The sequence below is a fragment of the Atractosteus spatula genome, chromosome 6 (genome assembly GCF_055471065.1).
Source record: "Atractosteus spatula isolate fAtrSpa1 chromosome 6, fAtrSpa1.hap1, whole genome shotgun sequence".
Classification (NCBI taxonomy): Eukaryota; Metazoa; Chordata; class Actinopteri; order Semionotiformes; family Lepisosteidae; genus Atractosteus; species Atractosteus spatula.
Window position 1 is genome coordinate 8,881,030 of NC_142711.1, and position 21,462 is coordinate 8,902,491.

General features: G+C 37.5%; 1 protein-coding gene across 1 annotated transcript in view; it reads right to left on the reverse strand.

The window, feature by feature from the left end:
• Window positions 1-21,462, reverse strand: part of prex2 (phosphatidylinositol-3,4,5-trisphosphate-dependent Rac exchange factor 2) — a 155,281-nt gene that overhangs the window by 90,227 nt on the left and 43,592 nt on the right. Inside the window, exons 7-13 of the mRNA XM_088918835.1 lie at window positions 18,700-18,833; window positions 14,896-14,999; window positions 10,071-10,220; window positions 6,856-7,000; window positions 2,114-2,214; window positions 751-854; window positions 501-550 (exon numbers count right to left, since the gene is read on the reverse strand). Of these exons, the coding sequence (XP_088774961.1) occupies window positions 501-550; window positions 751-854; window positions 2,114-2,214; window positions 6,856-7,000; window positions 10,071-10,220; window positions 14,896-14,999; window positions 18,700-18,833 (788 nt within the window). The remainder of the gene's footprint in view (window positions 1-500; window positions 551-750; window positions 855-2,113; window positions 2,215-6,855; window positions 7,001-10,070; window positions 10,221-14,895; window positions 15,000-18,699; window positions 18,834-21,462) is intronic.

Genomic DNA, 21,462 nt, shown 5'->3' on the forward strand with positions numbered 1-21,462 from the left:
TGATCTCTTTCCTATGCCTGTGACACAGCCAGTGCACTTTAACGGCAATCCACGGAAGAGCTTAATTAGCCAATTCATTGCTATGCTGAGGTGAATGCAGACACATGCACATGCTGTTTTGTCCAGTGCTGTATGTTTCTGTGACTCAGGATTGCAGGATCGTGAGTGCTGGTTATTGAAGTTGAGGTTTCTGGGTTGAGCATTTTTTTCACCTACAAATGATATTTCATGAATACACTAGTCAAGTGGAACAGAGTGAGAGGACAAAAAGGAGGCTTTCTCACCAGTCCAACAGGCCAACTCTCCACTTTTTCCATTTTAAATTTGGCCAAGCTCCTTCCTAACAATATTAAAAAGTAGCAGACACTTTAATTTAACCCAGATTTCCTCAATTAAATTAAATGTCACAGTCTTTCACAAATCATTAATGCAACAATAAGGCTTTTCCTATAAAGTGCGGAGTGAAGTTTTACTAATAGAATAATCCCAATTCCTCTTACCTGATCACTGGTGTGAAGAGACTATGAAGTCTGCAGTAGAGCCTGACACCCTATAAAGCAATATGCAAAAAATAAAAACAAGTAATTGTCTGCCACTAACTGAGGTCCTGAATCACAAATAGAACACTTTTCACACGTTATTTCAGAACTGAAGTCTCAAGTTAAAAGACATAGGAAGAAAATATTTCTTCAAATCTCGATATTGGAAAAACAAAATAAGAACAGAAAGATGTGGCTGTAAGTCGATTACCTTGGAGATGACGTCCTGCATGTCACTTCTTGGGTGGTATGTTCCATCATCATATCGGAATCGGTACAGTACTGGTTCGGCCTTGAATTGGTGCTTGTCTGTAACTTAAGAGCAGTACAAATCTATGTAAATGCTAACATTTTCCTTTTCGGTCACAGAATTTTCCATTTACAGAAAAATGCTGATAAGGTGGCTGTACAACCCCCAGCTTTTGATAACTCATTGAAGACATTTTTAAATAAAAAAAACAGGGCTTCAAAATCTTCTTGGTCTTGTTCGGTATAAATGTTTTTTATACCAGTGCAGTAACGTTTTTATGAAAAAGGAGATTCATCTTAGTCCTCCATTCAGTGATTTAATTATTCTTAATGATAATAAAGTAAAATGTGAATCAATTTTTTTCTAAATGTTGACGATGATCTAGTATTATCAAACATAAATAAACACAAATAAGTTAATAATATTGCCTAAATTGAATGCAATTTGTTAAGTAATGTTCTTCTTATGGCAAAAGATATAAGAATAAACATTAGGATCTTAAAGACTACAACCAAAAAAATGGTCAGTAGGAAATAATTGTTCTAACATGAGCCTAAATTAGGAATGACTCAGCCAAAATCCCCTCTCTTTTGTATCATTATTTACAGTATATTGTTTGTTGTGTTCACTTTAAGTTTGTTACAAATTGCAATTTTAGTTTTAGTTTAATCGATTAAATAATTTTTCAAGTATTGACTGAACTGTGGTAATATTATTACTCTTACCCTTATTGCATTTTTGATGCATATATAATTTGTACATTGGCAATTACCATTGTTTACTGTTTATTATTGTACTATATTACACTTATCTGTATTAAATTCTTCTCCCCTTTGTGACTCACCCTGGAAAAGGGCACCTTCCAAGAAAATAGTATTAACAAACACTTTATTCTCTAGTTAAAAAAAATGCTTTCTTGAAGTATACTGGTCATTTTCACTTCATTTCAACAAATTAAGCATTGTCAACAGCCTACATGAACATACAGTATTAGCTTATTGCTGCTAATGAAAGGTATTGTTTTGGACTAATCAACAGCTTTAAAAGGCCCACTGTTAAAAAAACACATTCAGGCTATGTTTTCCACATACTTACACATTCCTAACACAGTACAGTAGCTTAAGAATGCACGTGTCTCTCCAGCAGGTTATTACTAAAATTTTCTTAAATCAGCAGTGTAAAGAAGTAAAGAGTTGGAAAAATCTCTGAATTAACAGTGATACACAATAGCTTCCCACCATAAAACAGCAGTAGTGTTCCCTTCAGCATGGAGCTGCCGATGCAGGAACTCCATAAACAAGTCCATTTCCTACTGGGAATTTACCATGATGGATGATGCCATTTTCCAACAGTGCCTGTCCGAGATGAACCCCTTCCTCTGGATTATCCGTTTCTCCAATCTCCATCAGCCAGGTTACAAACTCACTGCAGGCAGACACATAAATCTATTTCAGAATACCAAATTTGACATTTATATTTAAAAAGGGCCAACCTTAAGTTTTAATTAAACTTAAATGTTGCTCTTATATTGTTATACCATACTTAGAAATTGCTGGGAATCCTGTACAGCCTATGGAAAGTCTGGGTAAAAAAAGAATATAGCACATTAATTATTCAATCGTGTATGTGGCAATACTACACTCTGTGTGAAAAAGAATAACTGGGGACTTTCCAAGACACTTTTCATTCAAAACAGGTTTTCATTTTTAAAGATGCTGTTCCTCTCTGGCGCTAAGCAAGTACAGTAAATAAGGCTTTATACCACAGGAAAACACTCCCATCCTCTCATTTTCAGTAACCTGGCTACCTGTGAAGAGTGCGGAATAATGAGAGCCACGAAAACCAGAAACCAAATAAAATCCACCAAAAAACTGATCACAATTATGCATGGAACCACATTTGTGATTTTGTTTGATTTTGTTGGTTGTTTTGTAGCTCTTATAATTCATTTTTCTTATGCACTCAATTTGATTTCATTGGAATCAATCACTGTATGGGCTTCAGTTCTTCTTAAAAGGAGCAAGCTGCAAGTCAGAATTCATTCCTTAATTACATTAATTACAGCTTCACTCTCCCTTATGCACACACAAAATTAATGCAGTCCTACAAAGCTAAAAAGGCTGAGCTCAATATCCTATGTTAACATTGTATGGAGAATACTAAATAGATTCCACATCCACAACAAGGTTTGTGATATATAGTATGCCAATTGCTAGATACTTCTTGAGATGAGACTCCATATACATGAATTGAGATGACGTGATGTAATTTTGCCATATCACCCTAAGTCACAAAAAATAACAACATAGTTTGAGTGCAAATCACACAGGGCCTCTAACAAACTTGGGGTATGACATGAAAGCAACCTGTAACAAATTCAAGATGGTCCTTATATGCAACCAACAGCATGGCCCTTTATAAACCAAAATTATATTATGCAGCCAACAGAATAAAATGTCTTCCTTTTTCTGGTCGAAAGTACGCATTATTCGTCCTGAAGCAGCAACACATCGGCATTCTCTTGTAATGCCTTTGTTACTTGTTAAACCATATTAAATTAATACACAGCATGAAAGCAGGCTTCTTAAGCAATTTTAGAATGTCAGCAGGTACAGATAGAAGCTGTTAATGTGAAGCCTGCTCTGGAACTACAGGGGAGCCATTACAGAGGTTCTCAGAGTGAAACACACTTCAGCTGGCAAGACATCATCTTAACTGCATACCAACACAGAGATGACACCAAATCACATCCCACAACACAGGTTGGATTTTTACCTTTCATTTACCACTGAAATTAATCTTAATCACAGCTCACGCCCAGACCAGGTTCTCTCAGCTGCTAGTTTTTAAGAAGTGTCGAACTGTAGGAGGCTGTGGCGGTCAAAACACTCCCTTAGTTCTCTGATACTTCCCATGTACATGTTGCCAGTACAGCAGATAATCTCTTTCAGAATTCATCATAATTTACTATTAATCACTTCAAAGTATGAGAAACTGGTAAAGACATATTCTTTGTGACTGCTAGCAAGCCAAGCTGAGAAAAGGCACAGCCTCAAACATTCAATTCAGATGATTAACAGCACCCTCAAGGCTAAAAGGGACACTTACCAATAAAAAAAAAACAAAACCTGAAAAGCGGAGGCACAAAAGGTTGATTTTAACCCTCAAGGGAGAATGAGATGACACAATTAAACTCAAATGACTATGCAATTGCAATAAATGAAACCAAAAATTCAGTGTTTCCAGGTAAATTGAAACTTCTTGCAAAATACCAATGAAAAAGTCCATATGCTTAATTTAAAACGCAGAAGTACATATTTCAGGGTTCTTTCTGCCAAGGTCTGGAAGCTCTGTCAAGTAAAGCCACATGAAGATCATACAGCCTTAAGGCTAAAAACACCCCCACACGAACATTCTAAGTTAAGCTTAATAGCTCTGAGTAATTTATTCTGTTATGACTTTATTTGGAGTGTTGTATTGTCTAGAGAAAAAAAAAGCATACTACTATGCAGAATGAGGAATGCATCCGATTTTAAAATCACTTAAGCATTTTCAACAACTATTTTCTACAATGACATACTTCTCTGAGGCCACAGAAGTGCAATTTTGAAAAAAAAATAGCCAGTTGGAAACACAGGGGATTTTTTGGTTGGGGATACTTTATTGTTGTGTTCTGTTTCAGGAAACTATTAAATTAATGCAAAATGGTTCACAACAAGATTTGCATTTACACAAGACAGTTTAAGTACTAGAAGAAGTAAATTACTTTTGTAAGAGCCCACCTACAGTACCAAATTATAATGTAGGGAACCTTTTAGTTAACTACTAAATTGCACTTAGAAGTGGCAGAACTCTGCACTCTCCTCTACTACTTAATATTTTACAGTAAAACTGCAAATGCAGTGTCTCTAAAAAATTACCAAATTTGCCAGAGCTGAACACAAACACCTGTGATCACAACAGAGGTTACCTTTAACACCCAATATGTTGGGTTTCAGTCACACAACATTGTGAACATTGGTTTCTTTAAGAAAACATTTTATTCTTTCAGTATGTTTTAAAATGCTATTTCCGTATTTGTTTGCAGAGACGATGAATACATAAAGAGATACTGTAATGTTGTAATGTTTTGGCATTAACCTGCCTGGCCGAGGAAATGACCAATCCACACACACTCTGGAGAAATGAACCAGGGAGGCTGCTGCAAGCATGAAGATGGGGTGGAGGGAGGGGTGGTGAGAAAAGATGCACACGAAGGAATAACAGAACAGCTGTGGAGGCTCTTGATAAAGTAGTGCCAGGAGGAAAGGAGGGCATGAGAGGAAACTGGTGAGGCTCAATCGCCAAACTGCAAACAGTCCCGAGCTGCTGGAACACACCGTGAACCCAAAGAGCAGTGTGTTTCAACAATTAATCCACTTTACACTCATTCTTCTGGCAAATTAATTTTCTACATACAATTATCCCATTGCTTACTAGGAAACTCCTAATTAACATCTAATTTTGAACTCATAGGAGAGACACCGGGATCCACATTTTCCTTAAATTCAGCACAATGGACCAGAAGAGCAGTTCAACAATTAATCCACCTACCTCCATTCTTCTGGTTAATTACTTGTAAACGTACATTTAAATTGCTTGCCAGGAAATGTCTTATTAACATCTAATTTAGAATTTAAGCATATAGAAGGGACATTATTTTACCAATGACAAACAAACAGGAACAGGACCTTTGTTATACTTGACTTACTAGCAAGTGCCTCAGTTCTATTTAAAATGATTAAATGACTACTGTACATTTATTGTGATGAGACTTAAGCAACATCATTTTTAAAACAAAACTGAATCTTTACCATTCTGCACTATTTAATAATGTTAAAAAGCTGTTTTTAGTTACGAAATCTATCACCACATACCCGGCACTTTTCCAAAATGTCCAAATGGACAAAGGGAAAACACATATGAAAAACTACATACTGTAGATATCACCTGAGAAAACAAGAAAGCCGTTTTTGCAAGGCTTCATGCAGTTTAAAATATTCAGTCCTTCAGGAATATAATATATTTGCCACTGTGTTTCCTGCTAACATTTCTCAACAAAAGGATGTGAGGTTTTGGAACCAGCATAGCACCAAAGCTCAAAAGTCTTCAGAGAATATAAGCATGATTTATCACAGTGTTCAATAAGTGTGGTGCATAAACTTGATTCAATAAGAATCAGTCTAGGTATTCCCCTAAGGAAAAAAAATACATTTTTAATTACTTAAAACTGTGGGATGTGAAAACCACTCGTGAACTTGATCTCTCACATCTTAAATTCATCTAACAATCTGGGCTGGAATCTCTGTTCACCCCATTTCAGAAATACCCTGAACCTCCAACCACCACTTTTCTATCCACTTCATCCGATTCAGGGTTGTGAGGGAGCCACCCTGGACGGGATGCCATTGCAGGGCAGACACACACACAAACTCTTGCACCTGGGCCAGCTGGAGAAAATCAGAGCACCTGCAGGAAACCCATGCAAACACAGGGAGAAGATACAAATCCAAGCAGAGAGCACCGCAGCTCCAGAACTGAACCCAGGGCCCCAGCACTGCGAGGCAGCAATGTTAACCACACCACCACAGTACCGCCAGCAAGGGGTTACAATTTTTTTTTAAAAACATGAATACTTCTTTCCAAACAGAAACCAAGTGAAATTATGTTAGAAACACAAAACATGAAATACAGAAAATTCAGAAATATGCACAGTATATATTATTCATAGTGAAAGCACCTTCCCTTTAAAGAACTGAATAAATTCCTTTGTTAATCTTGGCATAGACATACCAACTTAACCTCTTTAAAATTCCATCCCACTGCATAAGCTTTACGAAAAAGGTTTTCATACACCTTATAGTGAAGTAACAACCAACTACTACACTCCAGAAAAAATATCACAACACATAAGGAGAAATGTTTTTTGAGCACTGAATTATTTTTTAAATGATTTCATTTCCTGTGTTTAAATACAGAAGTGAGTTTAATGGCTAAGGCCAAAAAAATAGTCTTCCAATAACTCACCTTCCCAGAAAGCACTTAGGAAAGGTGGTAAGTTTGCGCTTCCTGTCTTTGATGAGGTTTCCCTGTTTGCTCATCAGGTTGTAGAGCTTCTCTCCTTTCTCAGACACCATCATCCAGGTATCTTGCTCCATTCCTAATCTGAGGCCTGTCAGGGAATAACAAAGCTGTGAAATGTGGAATTCAGAAAAAAAGCAATGTTTTATTAAGTAACAGATGAGGCAGTTTCTGTCAGAAGTCACCGAAGGCATTTCAACTTGATTTAAAACATACCGCACTCTGTGAAAATGTGTTTTTGGTAATAAACCACAGTTCTTGATGAGACAGCACATTCAAGAAGCCTCTGTCCCCATACAGGTGTGGACTCATACTCCATCGCCCCAACCCTAAGACCAGGCCTCCCTCTTATTAACACCAGGGTAACCCCCTCCCCAGTCCGGCAGTGAATTAACAGGAAACTAAACCCACCACACAAGTGGTGGCTGTGTGATTTTTTTTTTACATCAGTGAAGTACTATAAAATTATTTCTAAAGCTGGAAGTGGAAGTCAATCCCTCTCTTCATTTGCTTTCAAACTTTGAAGACAGCAAAAAAATCCTAACTCAAAACTGACAAGAAACTAAAATGAGCTCTAAATACCACAAAGTACATTATGGTTGTGGTTTTTCTTTAAATTCATGTAGTTAATCCTGTTAAAAGGTCCACATTGACTTCCAGAACAATTTTACAATATAAATCCCATTTTGATTTTATTCTGCTGCTGTTATTGGTGAAATAATAATAAAAGTATGTTATTTTTATGCATTTTTAACAAAACATCTTAATTGCCTTTTTTGCCTTTGCATTAGCAAGACCTTCAAAGGCTCATCCTTCTCATTCTGCCAAAGGCCTTTACAGTACACACAGACAGATAGAATTATCTTCATAAAACAAATCAAATTTCAAGAAAGAGAAATTATTTCTTTTCAAAATTATGAATTGCAAGGTAGATTTCCCTGCTGGGAAACATTACTAAAAGGCATGTTTTAACTAAGAGGTGTACTGTAGACTTCGAAAGGATTATTGTCCACCTCCATAAACAGCCCTAATTTGACAATTCATTTTATTTATACAAACAGAGACTCATTGATTGCAATTTTGTCCTGCTTATTTATAGCTAACCTGGGGTTCCTGAAAATTGTCTTATGTTCACAAATTTCTCGTTGAATAACAAAGAATTAAGTCGCTCCTAGAATGGTTTGATGTCTTCAAAAAAGCCAAACAATTTTCACAGCCAGAATAATGCAGAAAGAGCATTTACACATGACTCCTGGCCTGAGATATAATGTATTGAAAACTTCTATGTTTTATTTATGCATGTGTATGAATATGTGCATTTTTTTAAATTTAATTTAATTTAAAATGATTAGTTTTAACTGATGTGTTTGCCCTGTCGCAAGTCAGGTAAACACAGATGATCAAAGTCTCTGATGGCTTATTCTGGTTAATTTAAGGTTCATAGTAAATCATTAGAGGCATCAAAAGACAGAAAATCTAGACAAACTGAGAGAAAGCACAAAGTGAACCAGGTGGAAGACAGGAAAAAAGAGAAAAGAAGAAGAAACTTCACCATCCATCTCCACTAAGCTTGTGCTCTGACAGAGGGAAATTCTGACTTCCTTTTTATGGAATCCTCAGGCTAAAAATGTTCTCTCCTAATTTGGCGATGCATTTTTAGAATAGGGAAATAGTTTACTGTTCACTTTTGGACATGTGGTAGGAAGGGAGATTCAGTGCTGAATTGTATTCTTTTGTTTAGAACACTCTCTCCTGTCAAGGAGTTGCATAGGATTTTAGGCTACAAAGCTTCTGTGTTTTGAGATTTCTAGAACATAGGCCTCAGAGATGCATTGTTTTGTATTTAGAGTTACTTGTATACATTTGTATACATTTTTGCTTGATGTGTTATAGTTGTGATGTTTTTGTTTATAAATATTTGTCTGTGGATGTTATACTCTGATATTATAACTCTTTTGTCCAGAACAGTGCCAGAGAAAAAACCTCACATGCCTCAAATTATACCTACTGTTCAGGTTTATTAATTATTTAATATATTTTCAATTATGTCCCTCCAACCCTAAAAATGTATATGCATTAAAGATTTCAAAACCAGTAACACTGGGTGCTTTTAAGTAAAACATTTTTATTATTTCACCACATCTCAAAATTGTCAGAAAGGAAAACAGAGAACATTAACAAGGAAGAATTAAATAAGAAAACCCCAGGCTGGAGTTCTGGGAATAAAGGAATGGCTGTGATGGCTCTTGACCCAGTAGATCCAGGAGGAAAGACAGAGGAAGCATGAGAGGAGAGGCTCAAATGCTGAACTGATAAAGGGCGCAACTACAAACAGTCCTGAGCTGCTGGAATGCACCCTGGACCTGAAAAGCAGTTTTCACCACACTCCGGAGGAATGAACCAGGGAGGCTGCTGCAAGCGTGAAGATGGGGTGGAGGGAGGGGGGTGAGAAAAGATGCACACGAAGGAATAACAGAACAGCTGTGGAGGCTCTTGATAAAGTAGAGCCAGGAAGAAAGAAGGGCATGAGAGGAAACTGGTGAGGCTCAATCACCAAACTGCAAACAGTCCTGAGCTGCTGGAACACACTGTGAACCCGAAGAGCAGCGTGTTTCAACAATTAATCCACTTTACACTCATTCTTCTGGTAACCTACATGTCTACATACAGCTATCCTATTGCTTCCTAGAAATTTCCTAATTATAATCTAATTTAAATTTCACAGAAGGGACACCAGGAACCACATTTTCCTTAAATTCAGTACATGTGCCAATGTCAGAAAAAAGGGCAGTAATGGAAAGTTTCTATACTTTCGCAAGCGTGTCAGCTCTATTTAGAATGATTAGACATCCTCCTAGCAAAACTGAAGAGTCGGATCAACTGGAGGAAGGAATCATCTAATTGTCTACTTCAGTGCCACCTCTAATTATGGAAAATAGCATATTAGTGATAAAGTTTGATGATTATGAATGGCAGCAGCCTTGTTAACATAGTTTGTTCTTTCTTTCTGAGTTGGGGTGTAAGATATAAGGTGAAAGAAATGTCCTGTACACTATAGCTCATGATGTAAACTTCTCCTTTTAGGAATTGTTTTGTGAAGGAACTAATGAGTAGGTTTTCAATCACTACACAATGCCTTGCAGAAAGCTTCACATACTCACTCTTTCTCCTTTCTCGCTCCTTTAGAATGGCTTCCAGCCACTCCTGCTTCTCTTCTGGTGTCTTTGCCATGCAAACAAACCATTTGTTTTTTGCAGTGTTGTGTATCTTCCAGCCATTGTTCACTATGTTTCCACTGCTGTGGTAATCAGCTACAAAACAAAACAGAATGACACACAAAAAAAAAATCAGCAGTGAAACAGGAACCAGAGGAAACAAGTGGAAACTACACTGAAGTAGATTTAAAACTCAGAGCCTTAGAATTTACTTTTTTATGTAAATGGTTGTTGGAGTCTGGAACACACTAACTGCTAAATTGTTGGAGCCGATACCCTGCTTTCTTTCAAAAATGTTTAAATAAGAACGTTGGATCAAATAAGTACTAACAAATGGGCTACATAGGCCAAATTACTTCCTCTCTTTGTAACCTTTCTTATGTTCTGATGTTCTAAAAGCTATTGTATAGGCTTCTGTGGTACAATGAAAGACTTCGCACTCAAGTAACAAGTATGTTACTCTGTTTTCATTCATGTCTATTATGTTATCTGTAGAAGACCACAAAGCAAAACTAAGCAGGGAAAATAGATGAGTGCACGTACCAAGCTTAGAACGCAAGCTCAAGATCGCCACATAAAATAAATCACTAAGAGAAACTTTCTAAAGCCAGCCAGGTCAAGTATCATTGCAAGGCAATGGTGCATTGACAATGAGATTGAAATACAGTAAAATAAGAAAAGAGATGCTGTGTTTTATTGAAAAATGGAGTTGATTATTTTTGTAGAGGAAAATCCTCCCATTTTCAATCCATTTGTCCTGGTGAGTGTCCAAGCCACAGAGAAACAGCATTATGTTTCTATCGTTTTGATCTGTCTCAATGTTAAAACAGAGCTTGGTGATTCATCTTTCTACGTGTTACAAAAGAACACATGTTTGAGTGCAGTAAAGAGAACCATCTCCACCATTCCTCCAGAAGGCTAAATATCATGTTTACAGTATTAGAAGTAGAAACTCTAATGGCAAAAGTACATTTTAAAGTCAGTTTTCTAGCCTTTGTGTGCAAGAATGCTCCTGGGGGCATAGCAGAACATAAAAAGACGTACAGTATCCCAAAGTTCAGACATGCATTATAGCAGTGCTGCACTTCCTCCTGATTATATTTACTGAATGTTCTATTCATTATTCCTTGGATCCTTCGGCTCTTAAGAACAGCCAATATCTGGAGCAAAAACAGCATCTATTGACACAATTTTCCAGAGTGGTAAAAGTAATAGCTTCCAGGGATTTCTTCCAAATTGATTCATCCTTGCGAAGTGTTCGGTTGTCAGCCTTTTTAATGTCAGAAAAGGCAAACAGTGTTGACTAATTGCAAAGACAAATCTGAATCAAAGCAGGGTTAGTAATAGCATGTTCAGCTGCACTGGAGCTCATACAGTAATGAAAATAAAAAGGGTTTTCCTATTGTTTTTGTATATTGAAAGTTTAAGATTTCTGCTTTTATTTCTGCAGGGTGATTCTAGTGGCCAAGATGTTAACTGTAAAAATTCTAACAGCTCAGTGAGTGCTTAACAACAACATTTATGCCACTGTCATTTTACATAACTTCTCCTACTTTCGCTTTTGGAGCCAGTAGTATTGTAACTTAACAAGTTTCCAAATGACAGGAGGCAATTTGGGCTGTCTTGCTTGTTTGGTTGCTTAAAACTAATCGATCCCAGAATCTTATTCAAAATTTCTTAAAGGATCTTAGGGAATCAGCTTCAGCACCATGTTTGTTATTTTCCCAGACACCACTGACTCTCTGCATAAAGACATGACTTCTATTTTCAGTCCTAAATGCATCTGCTCTTAATTTATACTGCATTTTTCCTCAATGCCAATTTAATATGTTTTGAACAAACTAGTCCTTCAGGGAGGGCCGTTCATCCAAATTATTTATTTCACAAATGTACTTCAATGTGCCATTTTTATATATTTTAAAACAATCGTAAATAGTAACAGTGAAGCTGTTCCTATGCCTGACACTTAACACACCACATTATAATTCAAAGAAGTTACATTTAACTTTAATAATCAATTACAAATTAACAACAAGCATCTGTTATTTCACAACAAAAGGCGTTTCTAACCCTTATTGCCTAGATAGAACTGTTGCAATGTAATCTTATAAACCATTCTTCTGAAAACTTCTAGGTATGTTCTTTACCTGCTTTAAAGTACACTTATCATAATGATACAATTTCAGCACTTCAACAAAATATCAGTAGTTTGGTAAAATTGTAATAAAGACAAAACAAGCTGACAAATATTAAAGAACAACATGCTTAATGCTTTAGTAGGCGGAGGAACTGGCAACATTGGTCAGAGATCAGCACCAACACAACACCCCTCACTATGAGGAATGAACCAGGGAGGCAGCTGCAATGGTGAAGCTGGGGTGGAGAGAGGGGAGATAGAGCACATGTACACAGAGATGTGGCTAGCCATGGACTAATTGAACATAATGGAGCAGAATGTGAATCCTCTTGAACCTCTGTTACAATCTTTTGTGGTGTGTGTGATAAAATGAATTTGGCAATTTATCCTATTGGCTGAGATCTTTTAAAGGTATTCAGATTGGATTGAGAAAACACTCAGGCTCTCACCATGAAAGGAAACTAGCAGCATTTATTACATTTGGTGCTGAAGATGAAACTAATTTTTTCTTTAATATTTCAGATTGAAGCCTTAGACACAAGGCACACGTGCAAAACCACTTGAAAAGCAAGTCATGTTTATACTCCACAGAACTCCAGTCTGTCTAAAAAATCTATAATATGAAGCCCTTTTGGGAGAAAATAATTGTTTCTACAAATATAACTGATCATCTGAGTGTGTTTCTTATCCAAGATACACTGCATTAAAAGTTAAAAAAACACTTTTTTTCTTGAGTCCCATCATTATGCCTACAATATGACATCATTATGTAATCTAAAATGCTACAAAAAACACGGTCCACCCTTCTAATGACCACAGAGGGGAAGCATTGAACTCCTTAGATAAATAAAAAAAAGTTAGTGCCAATGTTGCATAATGTTATCCAGCTAAAAAATCACACCAGTTGTATTTACTACTGTCCTATTTTTTGCTGATGATTTTAGATTGTTGAAAAATAAAACAGCACTGTCTTGGCTTTCAGATTAAATTTTCACTCTTTAAAATTTAAAATAAACTATAGTCATGTGGCAGTTCTGAATGACTGCAAGTAGAATGCAACAGAAAATAGTATTCTGCTCATTTCCAGTTGCAGAATTGGGTTATGCGCAATGGTAAAAAACTAGCAAGCAATACAGTACCTTTAGCAAGCACTGCCTCTCAATCAATTTGCAAGAAAAAACTGCACATATACAGTACAGCATATACAGTAATATGAACACACAAAAGGCTGCAAATTAGATTAAGCCACATTGTTCACTTAGTTACTATATTTACTGTAATTAATTCACGTGGCCTGAGATTAAAAAATATTTAATATAATTTATTAAAAGTAAAAAATTATGTACTGAATGGCTTTACTTTTTGGTAAGAAGATATGAGCAGCAACAATAGCCTTTTAAAGACATGTTTGTTAGAATGGTGTCTCTTTTTGTTAACAGTGAGAAAGGTTCAGGTCATTGAAACAAATCTTCTAAAATTTTGTCATTTTGATTCACTGTGCAAAATGTTAAACCAGACTTATTCTGAACTGGATAGTCCAAATTTGCAGAAAGCAATTTATTTATTGCCAGTAAGATTTGCAGCAGCATATAACTTATGCCAGAAGCACAGAGCGTGAGTTGGAAATCCCCCCCTGCTGCGATCAGGACACATCGACACAATTTAGAATCACATACAGTGTAAACCTAGCCCTGAAAGTCTCATCTTTCAGATGAGACGTTAAACCGAGGTCCTGACTCTCAGTGGTCATTAAAGATCCCCGGGCATTTCTCGATAAGAGTTGGGATTTATCCTGGTGTCAGGGCCAAATTTCCCCCCTCAGCCCTTACTGTGGCCTCCAAATTGTCCCCATGTGTGATTGGCTTGCACTGGCCCTGCGATGGACTGGCGCCCTGTCCAGGGTGAACCCTGCCTTGCGCTTGTTGCTTGCTGGGTAGGCTCCGGCTTCCTGCGACACCGCGTGGTATAAAGCGGTTTGGCAAATGACATGACATGCCATTAACCTAGCTAGTACGTCATTGGAAAGTGCAAGAAAACCAGGACTAATGGAGAAAACCCACAAGCAGGGGGAATAAGAGACTCCTCATAGAAGGGGACATAGTCCTTAATTAAACCCAAGCCATGCCTAACCTCCAAACTGTTGTGTTGCCTTGTCATTATACCTTCTTTTAAAAGTTAAAGGGGAAAAAAAACAATTTTACTGAAAACGAGTTTTTGCCCTCAAGTAAGAGTTAGATCACAACCTTTCAGTGATAAATTGCTGACAGGTTCTGCAGTATTCTTTCACAGATTATCTCTAATGTGCCTATTTTACTACAATAAGGCTACCATCATTAGAAAATGAGTATGAATTTATAATTCATGCCATCATAAGTACTTTCACTGTAAGTACTGCTTGACTGAAACATTAACTTTACAGCTATCAGTGAAATATTAGTGTAATTTCCATGCCTCCCATTACAATCACTCAGCTCCAGACTGTAATTGCTCAACTCTGGTAACACACTTAATATCTTTTTGAAAGAAACGCTGCAGAAATTTTATAAACTCTTTGTTCTACTCCAAAGAATTCCAAGAAAGCTCATTGCTTTTGCACTTTTCTCCTGTATTGCTGATCGATAGAAAAACATTTACCTGTGCCATCGTCCACATTCTCTACTTCCATAACTTCAGTATTGATTCTGCCTCGGAACAGATAACGAGGTCCGTCTGTAGCTGCCTTGCTGTTTTTTAATCGTCTGTAATTTTATAGAAAGAAAACAAAATAATAGTTAACTCCTGTTACAGTATGTCCTGTTGGCTTCATTGTGTCATAAAACTTCTACTTAAAAAAGAAGACACAGTCTTGTGAAATACCCAATCATGATGGCTGAAGCCCTGCAGATTTTACAGGTCTTCTTAAGATATCAACTGCTGACACTGTAGGAGAGATTTTATCAATTAAGCACATTATTATATTTATTTTAGCAGCTTAGACCAAGGTTGATAAAAATAAAAAAAATCAAAGTATTTGATTGTCCAGATTTGGACAGTTCTTTTGTAATCATTACTATTTAAGATACAAAATCCACACATACTGTATTTTAATAGTAAATGTTATACAGTAAATCATGTGGGAATGGTGATCTCTGTCCAAAGCAAAGGTCTTCATAGATCCACATGTGACTGAGAATCTTCAGCCAAACTCATTTCCAATTAGATTTCATACATAGAAGAGTTTTGCAGTTTTTCTGTGCTACCATTGCTAACTATTTGAAGCGACTCTGCTGTGCTGGGAACATTTTAGCAACACCCACACACATCCCTGGAAACTTTATCCAAGTAAAAAACTGAAACAGTTGATTGCATCTGTTTCTTGGAGGTGGGTGGAAAAAAAGAGGTTTGGGAAAACCCACATGGGCCTGGAGAAGCCATGCAAACTCCACACAGACTGCGGAGGCTGGAACTGAACCCAAGAGCCAGAAGAAGCTGAACTGCAATTCTTCATTCATTAGTTCTTCCTAATGGGTTTTTAATGAAGGAAGGAAAGAAAGTCACAACTCAAAAACACTATTTTTTTAGTAGCTGGTTTCTAAACTTATCAGCACATTGTGAATAAAGGCTTATCCATCTCGTGGAGTTAAAATTAAGGTGTTGCTGGGGTTTCTGTGCAAAACTGCCTTAACAGTCAGTGAGTATAAAAAACATAATTAGTATTCAGTTTGGGTCAGAGTTTATTTATTTAAACTTGATTTTCTTCTGCACATTGAACTCTGCACTTAGGCCAAAAAGGAAGCCAGCAGCAGGTAGGGTGACAGATGAGACTTTATAAGTACTAATTTTATATTTCATAGGACTTATTTCTCATTCCTGTGCAAAAAATCTAAAGCGTTTGAGGCGTCACAACATCCGCGGCAGATATTGACTGGTGACCTACAGTAAGAGAGGCTTCCATGTTGTGCTTTCGATCCCAATTCAAAACCTACTTTCACATTCCCTGCATTTATGATAGACTTCAATTCAATCTGATTAGCAAATTAATTTATTTGCACACAAGGAATTCAAGCCTGTGGAGAAAAATAAGATGCAGATTTCCCTGTTCAGAGCAAGGAGCACTTTCTACATGATTATAATCTGAGCATAACAGGAGATCTATTACACAAGTGAAACAGTTTCACAACAGAATAACTACCGATATGTACACGACTCAGCAAACATGTCTCGGGGCAATTCTCATCACCAGGGTACTGTTTGACTTCTGTGGTTCCTGTTTTGGTCTTGCTATCAGGTAGAAGGTCGAATGAATGATGTGCATAGAACAGTAGATCACATTTACCCTTACAATGCATCACAGTAATCCGTACACATACGTCTCTGTGACAAGATCCATTTTGAAATACATCTAAATTTCAGTGACATTTTAAAATAATCAACATGGCCTGAGAGGAAAGAGCTCCACCAGTTTTTGGCAAGAGGCCACAACTCTCAATCAGACGTTTCATCAAGATTTAAGACCCGCTCTGCAAGAGTCACCCATTAATGTCATATGGGATGCAACTAAAGTCAATTTCAAGGGCAGAACTTTGTCTCACTTCTATGTTTTGTAGTGAAGAGTATTTTTGCTCCAACAACCTTGTGATTTTAACAGAATAGGACATACAGTGGTGTGAAAAAGTGTTTACCCCCTTCCTGATTTCTTATTTTTTTGCATGTTTGTCACACTGAAATGTTTCAGATCATCAAACAAATTGAAATATTAGACAAAGATAACACAAGTAAACACAAAATGCAGTTTTTAAATGAAGGTTTTTATTATTAAGGGAAAAAAAATCCAAACCTGCATGGCCCTGTGTGAAAAAGTGATTGCCCCCCCTGTTAAAACATAAATCAACTGTGGTTTATCACATCTTTGGAAAGCTGAGTTCAATTTCTTTAGCGACACCCAGGCCTGATTACTGCCACACCTGTTCTCAATCAAGAAATCACTTAAATAGGACCTGCCTGACAAAGTGAAGCAGACCAAAAGATCCTCAAAAGCTAGACATCATGCTGTGATCCAAACAAATTCAGGAACAAATGAGAAACAGAGTAATTGAGACTTATCAGTCTGGAAAAGGTTATAAAGCCATTTCTAAAGCTTTGGGACTCCAGCGAACCACAGTGAGAGCTATTATCCACAAATGGCGAAAACATGGAACAGTGGTGAACCTTCCCAGGAGTGGCCGGCCGACCAAAATTACCCCAAGAGCGCAGCGACGACTCATCCAAGAGGTCACAAAAAAACCCACAACAACATCCAAAGAACTGCAGACTTCACTTGCCTCAGATAAGGTCAGTGTTCATGACTCCACCATAAGAAAGAGACTGGGCAAAAATGGCCTGCATGGCAGAGTTCCAAGACGAAAACCACTGCTGAGCAAAAAGAACATAAAGGCTCGTCTCGGTTTTGCCAGAAAACATCTTGATGATCCCCAAGACTTTTGGGAAAATACTCTGTGGACTGACGAGACAAAAGTTGAACTTTTAGGAAGGTGTGTGTTCCATTACATCTGGCGTAAAAGTAACACAGCATTTCAGAAAAGGAACATCATACCAACAGTAAAATATGGTGGTGGTAGTGTGATGGTCTGGGGCTGTTTTGCTGCTTCAGGACCTGGAAGACTTTCTGTGGTAAATGGAACCATGAATTCTGCTGTCTACCAAAAAATCCTGAAGGAGAATGTCCGGCCGTCTGTTCGTGACGTCAAGCTGAAGCGCACTTGGGTTCTGCAGCAGGACAATGATCCAAAACACACCAGCAAGTCCACCTCTAAATGGCTTAAGAAAAACAAAATGAAGACTTTGGAGTGGCCTAGTCAAAGTCCTGACCTGAATCCGATTGAGATGTTGTGGCATGACCTTAAAAAAGCGGTTAAGGCTCGAAAACCCTCCAATGTGGCTGAATTACAACAATTCTGCAAAGATGAGTGAGCCAAAATTCGTCCACAGCGCTGTAAAAGACTCATTGCCAGTTATCGCAAACGCTTGATTGCAGCTGTTGCTGCTAAGGGTGGCCCAACCAGTTATTAGGTTTAGGGGGCAATCACTTTTTCACACAGGGCCATGTAGGTTTTGATTTTTTTTTTTCCCTTAATAATAAAAACCTTCATTTAAAAACTGCATTTTGTGTTTACTTGTGTTATCTTTGTCTAATATTTCAATTTGTTTGATGATCTGAAACATTTCAGTGTGACAAACATGCAAAAAAATAAGAAATCAGGAAGGGGGCAAACACTTTTTCACACCACTGTATCCCTATCAACCGTGATGAGGTTTGTTTGGTAAAGACAGATTAAATGTTCAATGAAATACTTAAGGATTCCAAACTGCTCTTAAGTCAAATGATAGAAAAATATCTCCATACAAGGAAACTAATTTATCTCCAACCACTGCAATATTTCCAAAACAAAGTATATATACCTATTCTTCTTCTTACAGTACACCAGCAGGTTATCAAAAAGAAAGAAAATCCGTTCCTGTATGTTCCCAGCCGATATTTTCAATAGCACTCCATGCATGAGCATCTCTGTACACGTATCGGTGATGTTGGAACCCTGAAAGGAATAAAAAAAACGTGAATACAGTAAGTCATTTTTTTTGAGTGAGAATTATAAAAGACATTACAGAGGATCAAACGTCTGAGATGCAAAATGGAATTTTCTGGAGATAAAAAAGGAAATGCAACAAATAACTACCGTCATAAAAAACCAGATAAGGAGATGCATGTTGGCACTCCCTATTATCCTAATCCTGCATGCTGCCTGACTTGTCGGCAGAACTATTTGTCAGGGATCACACTACTGTTGTAGAGAGGGTATCTCCACTCTCAGCTGTGGACAAAGAAAAACTGCCAGGTGGTGATTTATATTTTTGTAACCAACAGTGAGGATATTCCTCAAAAGACTGGATCATTCACTGTAGTTTTTCCAATTCTACTCGGCAGGCTCTCTGTGATACAAGAATATCAAACCAGACTTTGAGGCTGGGCATTCACCTGATCCTGCCTAGCTTAAAAAAGTGACAAGAAAAACACAAACACTCTGTTTGACAAAGCGATTTCTGGTAAGGGGATACTGATAATGGACAGAAAAATATAACAAATTGATGTCTGATCATCAATGCAAAACACTGCACACTTAATAACCTAGCAAAACCAAAGGGCGTGATTTATTTCCCAAGTTATTAAAATCCTTCTAACAATGGGATAGTATTAACTCTAGGTTTAAAAAAAAAAACACACCAGAAAACAATTTCCCAGAAGAATGATGTGAATGGAATTATCCTGGCTAAAGTCCTTGACAAATGTTAACAAAATGTGGTACAACCACACCCCAAGAAATATACAGTACAATGGATAGTCTGAACGATCAAGATGTTCTACTTTGATCGTTTGGGAAGATGTTTCCTATTACAAAAATGTCAATAATTTCCTGATGGCTGTCTTGCTGCCACTTCTAATTGCTTGTTTGGGTTCCCAGTAAGCTTTTTTCTGCATGCAAGGGAAAACATTCCTTGATGTTCTGACACACCACTGGATTAACCCTTTCACTTATCTTTCAGAAGTGTTCTGCAAGATGCTGCAAGTTCTTATAGGGGCTTTCTGACTGAGGATTTAGCTTTCAGTATGGAATAGACATGATCATAAGCTATTACAATTCACTTACAGTACATTGTATGACAAGCTAGTAAAGGTCTGGTGAGCATATTGCAATTCTGAGAAAAAAAACAGCATCTTTTATTTTCTTACCTTGACTTCAGTGGGACTTTTTTATGGTGCTTTGATCTCCTGTCAAATCTAAAAATAACTCCCTCAGCTTTCAGGCCAGAAAATGTGCTAAACATTTCCTTCTGGTAGGAAATCACTATTCTGCCTTTTCTTTCTCTCTCTCTCTCCCCATGTGTTACAGAGCTTCTGCTCAAAGCCAGATGTTTCTTAATCAAACCTGCTATGGTATTGCTTAGCAATGTGTGGGTCATCTTCTGGAGCTTGTTCCGGCAGCTTTGAAAATTCCCCTCTAAGTTTCTGTGAAACGAAAGCTGCCCTGTATACCCCAGCCACTAACATTTACCGTTTTAAAAATCTATGGTCTCATCGGGTATGAGAATTTCATGGTCATGTAATCAGTCTGGAGCTTGAAAAGAATTGCAAGCCCACTGGTTCACACGACTAGTGTTTTGGCTCAAAGGATTTGTTCACTCAGCTGTGTGCTATGTGGCATCAGTGGGGCTGGTACAGTAGATCTCTGACAAGCAGTGGATCAAATCTCCTCCGCAAACAAACCACAGTATGAGATTGGCACCCAGCCCCAGATCACCAAGACTGAGGATTATTCATCAATAAAACTGTAGCAGACTTTAGAAGAGCACATTAGATGGGAAGAAGACAACAGGGCTCATTCATTGTGAACCTGTTACTTCAAAACCCAAGAAATCGTTGGGAGTTTGAAGCACTCCAAATAAAGAGGTGCTTATTGTATAGCTAGGGATTTGCAGAAAAGATCTCATTTCCTCTTTCTCAGAAAATCTCATGACAATCAGAACAATTCATTTTTCACTGATTTTCAATCCAAGACATCTCTACATTTCTACGAAAGCTAACTGAAGGGACCCTAGGGTGAAGAGGACCTGCAGCTTGCGTCATCAGGCTTATCCGGTTCTCTCTTTCCACACCTGTAGCTAATTTCATATTTTCAGTACTTATCTTCTGTTGTTTCCCCTTAGGCTGCAGTTTGTCACGCTAACTGATCACAAGTGGATTAAAAGGAAGTGTGGTGAGGAAGTAAATTGGCATCGCGCACAGTTCTGAAGGCTACAGATGAAGTACCCCACGCTAAGCCTTAGCAACACTAATGCACAACATTGGAACCCACACACCAGCACATTCAGTGCCTAAGGTTCTTACCTAAGCCTCTTTCTTGTCATAACTGTCACAGGAGGGACTGAAGTTAGAACTTAAGAATCAATATTATCTTCATCTACAACAACTGGCAAGATTTTTACAAAACAGAAAGACATTCACATTATTTGAACAAAGATAAAACCTTTTAAGACTCTTTTGGAGGTCCTAAAAAAAAAGGAAACTACAGTATATAGGAAACCAGTGCTGTTCTGTCATATTAACAGCACTAGGCTCTAACGGAGATGTGTCTCAGGACAGAAGTCACTCTGCAGTGATGCAAGTAT